The sequence below is a fragment of the Cervus canadensis genome, chromosome 22 (assembly GCF_019320065.1).
Source record: "Cervus canadensis isolate Bull #8, Minnesota chromosome 22, ASM1932006v1, whole genome shotgun sequence".
NCBI classification, from domain to species: Eukaryota; Metazoa; Chordata; class Mammalia; order Artiodactyla; family Cervidae; genus Cervus; species Cervus canadensis.
Window position 1 is genome coordinate 59,206,782 of NC_057407.1, and position 2,335 is coordinate 59,209,116.

The following is a 2,335-nucleotide window of genomic DNA, read 5'->3' on the forward strand; positions in this document are numbered from 1 at the left end:
GTCTTCTTATGCAGGTAACCCAATAATTGTGTTTGTATACAAGGTTCTGTACTAGGTTTTCTGTTTTCAAGAATATATAGGTGTTGTGAGAATTTAGACTAGTAAGAGTTTTATTTTGTGATTTTTATAATCAGCCACGTTAGAAATCTAGTTTAGTTGTGATTACTAAAATATGTGATGATTGATTCTGTTTTATAATATTCTTTTTAGATATTTTCACCTTCCAATGCTCTGGACTAAGTTTCTTTCTCTAACATGAAGTTTTCTTACAAATTAGATTCAAGTATAACTATCTGGGGATATCTTCATGAAGAGATACCTGTAAACCTGATGATGGTTCAATCACTATGCCCTACATTGTTTGTTAAATTGCTTAAAATTAAAAGATGGTGTAGCATCTGTAGACCTTGATTCAGAGGCATTTCAAAACTCAAGATGATACTGTAGCCAGCAAGATATTACTTCAGTTCCTACTTTTCTGTTCACAAGTAAGTTTAAGAATTCCTTTATGTTTGTTGGCCACTTAGATGCATTATTCCTTTAAATATTTGTTTACATTTTTATTTACACTTTTACTTGCAAACTGCTTAGAGATAATTCTGTTTTATGTATTAAATCTATATTTATTCCATACAGTGTGAATCTTTTTCCAGTTTATTTTGTCAGTTGGTGCTATTGTATCTTTTCCTAAATCCTTAAAAGAAATCTAAAATTCTCAAATGTAACTATCTGGAATTCCAATGATTGGCTAAGAGTCTTCCTCTGCTAAAATTAAAGAAATCATCTCCCTAATAAATAGAAAGCAAAATAAAAGTAATTTACTTTACTTTTTTTTATTCAATCTTTAATCAACATTTATTTTTATATAAGGTATTAATTAAAGGTACAATTTTATCAACTTCCAAATGGAAGGAGATTGTAACAACTCATTTACTTAATAATGTGTTCTTTTCTCACATATGTATTTTAATTACTTGCTGCTCTTTAAGATTTTTGAGGTTCAGGGCAATGTATTACTCAGCATTCTATTACAATATCTGGAATTATTGGATCATGATAAACTATAATTCTCATTGATTGAATATATGAGTAAATTATCTTAAGACTTCAGGATTCACTAATAACAATTATATTTACAGGTAATTTTGACCTGAACTCTGAAATAATACAGGCAGAAGCACCTATGGAACAAAGGAACAATGTAACTGAATTTGTACTTTTGGGGCTCACTCAAAGCATCCAGGGCCAGAAAATATTATTTGTCGTGTTCTTGTTCATTTATATTGTGACAATGGTGGGCAACCTACTTATTGTCCTGACTGTGGTGGTCAGTCCGATCCTGGATACCCCTATGTACTTCTTTCTTGGCTGCTTATCATTTATGGATGCTATTTATTCTACTACAGTCACACCAAATATGATTATAGACTTACTACATGGAAAGAAAACCATTTCCTTCCAAGCTTGCATGACCCAGCTTTTTATATGGCACTTTTTTGGTGGTGCTGATATATTCCTCCTGGTGGTCATGGCCTATGACCGCTACGTGGCCATCTGCAAACCCTTGCATTATTTGACCATCATGAATAAGCGAGTATGTGTTCTGTTGCTGTTGTTGACCTGGATTGGTGGGTTTTTACATGGTGTATTTCATCCTCTCTTCGTCTACAATCTTCCCTTCTGTGGCCCCAATGTCATTGACCACTTCATGTGTGACATGTACCCTTTGTTGAAACTTGCTTGCATTGACACTCAAGTTACTGCCATTACAGTGCTTACCAATGACGGGGCAATATGTGTGATCATCTTTTCTCTCTTACTCGTCTCCTACGGGGTCATTCTGTGCTCCCTGAAGAATCTTGGTCAGGTAGGGAGGCACAGAGCCTTGTCCACCTGTGGCTCCCAAATTACTGTGCTGGTCCTCTTCTTTGTGCCCTGCATTTTTATGTATATGCGACCTCCTTCTACCTTGTCCGTTGATAAATCCTTGACTCTGTTTTACAGCGTTATCACCCCTATGTTGAACCCACTCATCTATACATTGAGAAATGGTGAAATGAAAAATGCCATGAAAAAGCTCTGGACCAGAAAAAGAAAATGAGGCAGCAGGGAAATGTATCACCTATTTTCAGTGAATAACTGCTCTTAACAGGAAAATCGTGTGTAATTATTTAAGTGTATTAAATTAATACTCAGCATTAATACCTTTGCTATAATGAAATCATTTATTATGTGAACACCTCCAATGATGATAATACATTTTTAAGAATTTTCATAATTTCGTAGTTGAAAGTATATATTTTGTTTCAAATACACTTTTAAGATTGTCACATTT

The 2,335-nt window shown here is 34.0% G+C and overlaps 1 protein-coding gene across 1 annotated transcript; it reads left to right on the forward strand.

The window, feature by feature from the left end:
- Positions 1 to 1,183: 1,183 nt before the first annotated feature.
- LOC122425145 (olfactory receptor 4A47-like) lies at positions 1,184 to 2,101 on the forward strand. Its single transcript, XM_043443534.1, has one exon. It carries the CDS (start codon positions 1,184 to 1,186, stop codon positions 2,099 to 2,101), a length of 918 nt encoding a protein of 305 aa, XP_043299469.1.
- Positions 2,102 to 2,335: the final 234 nt, after the last annotated feature.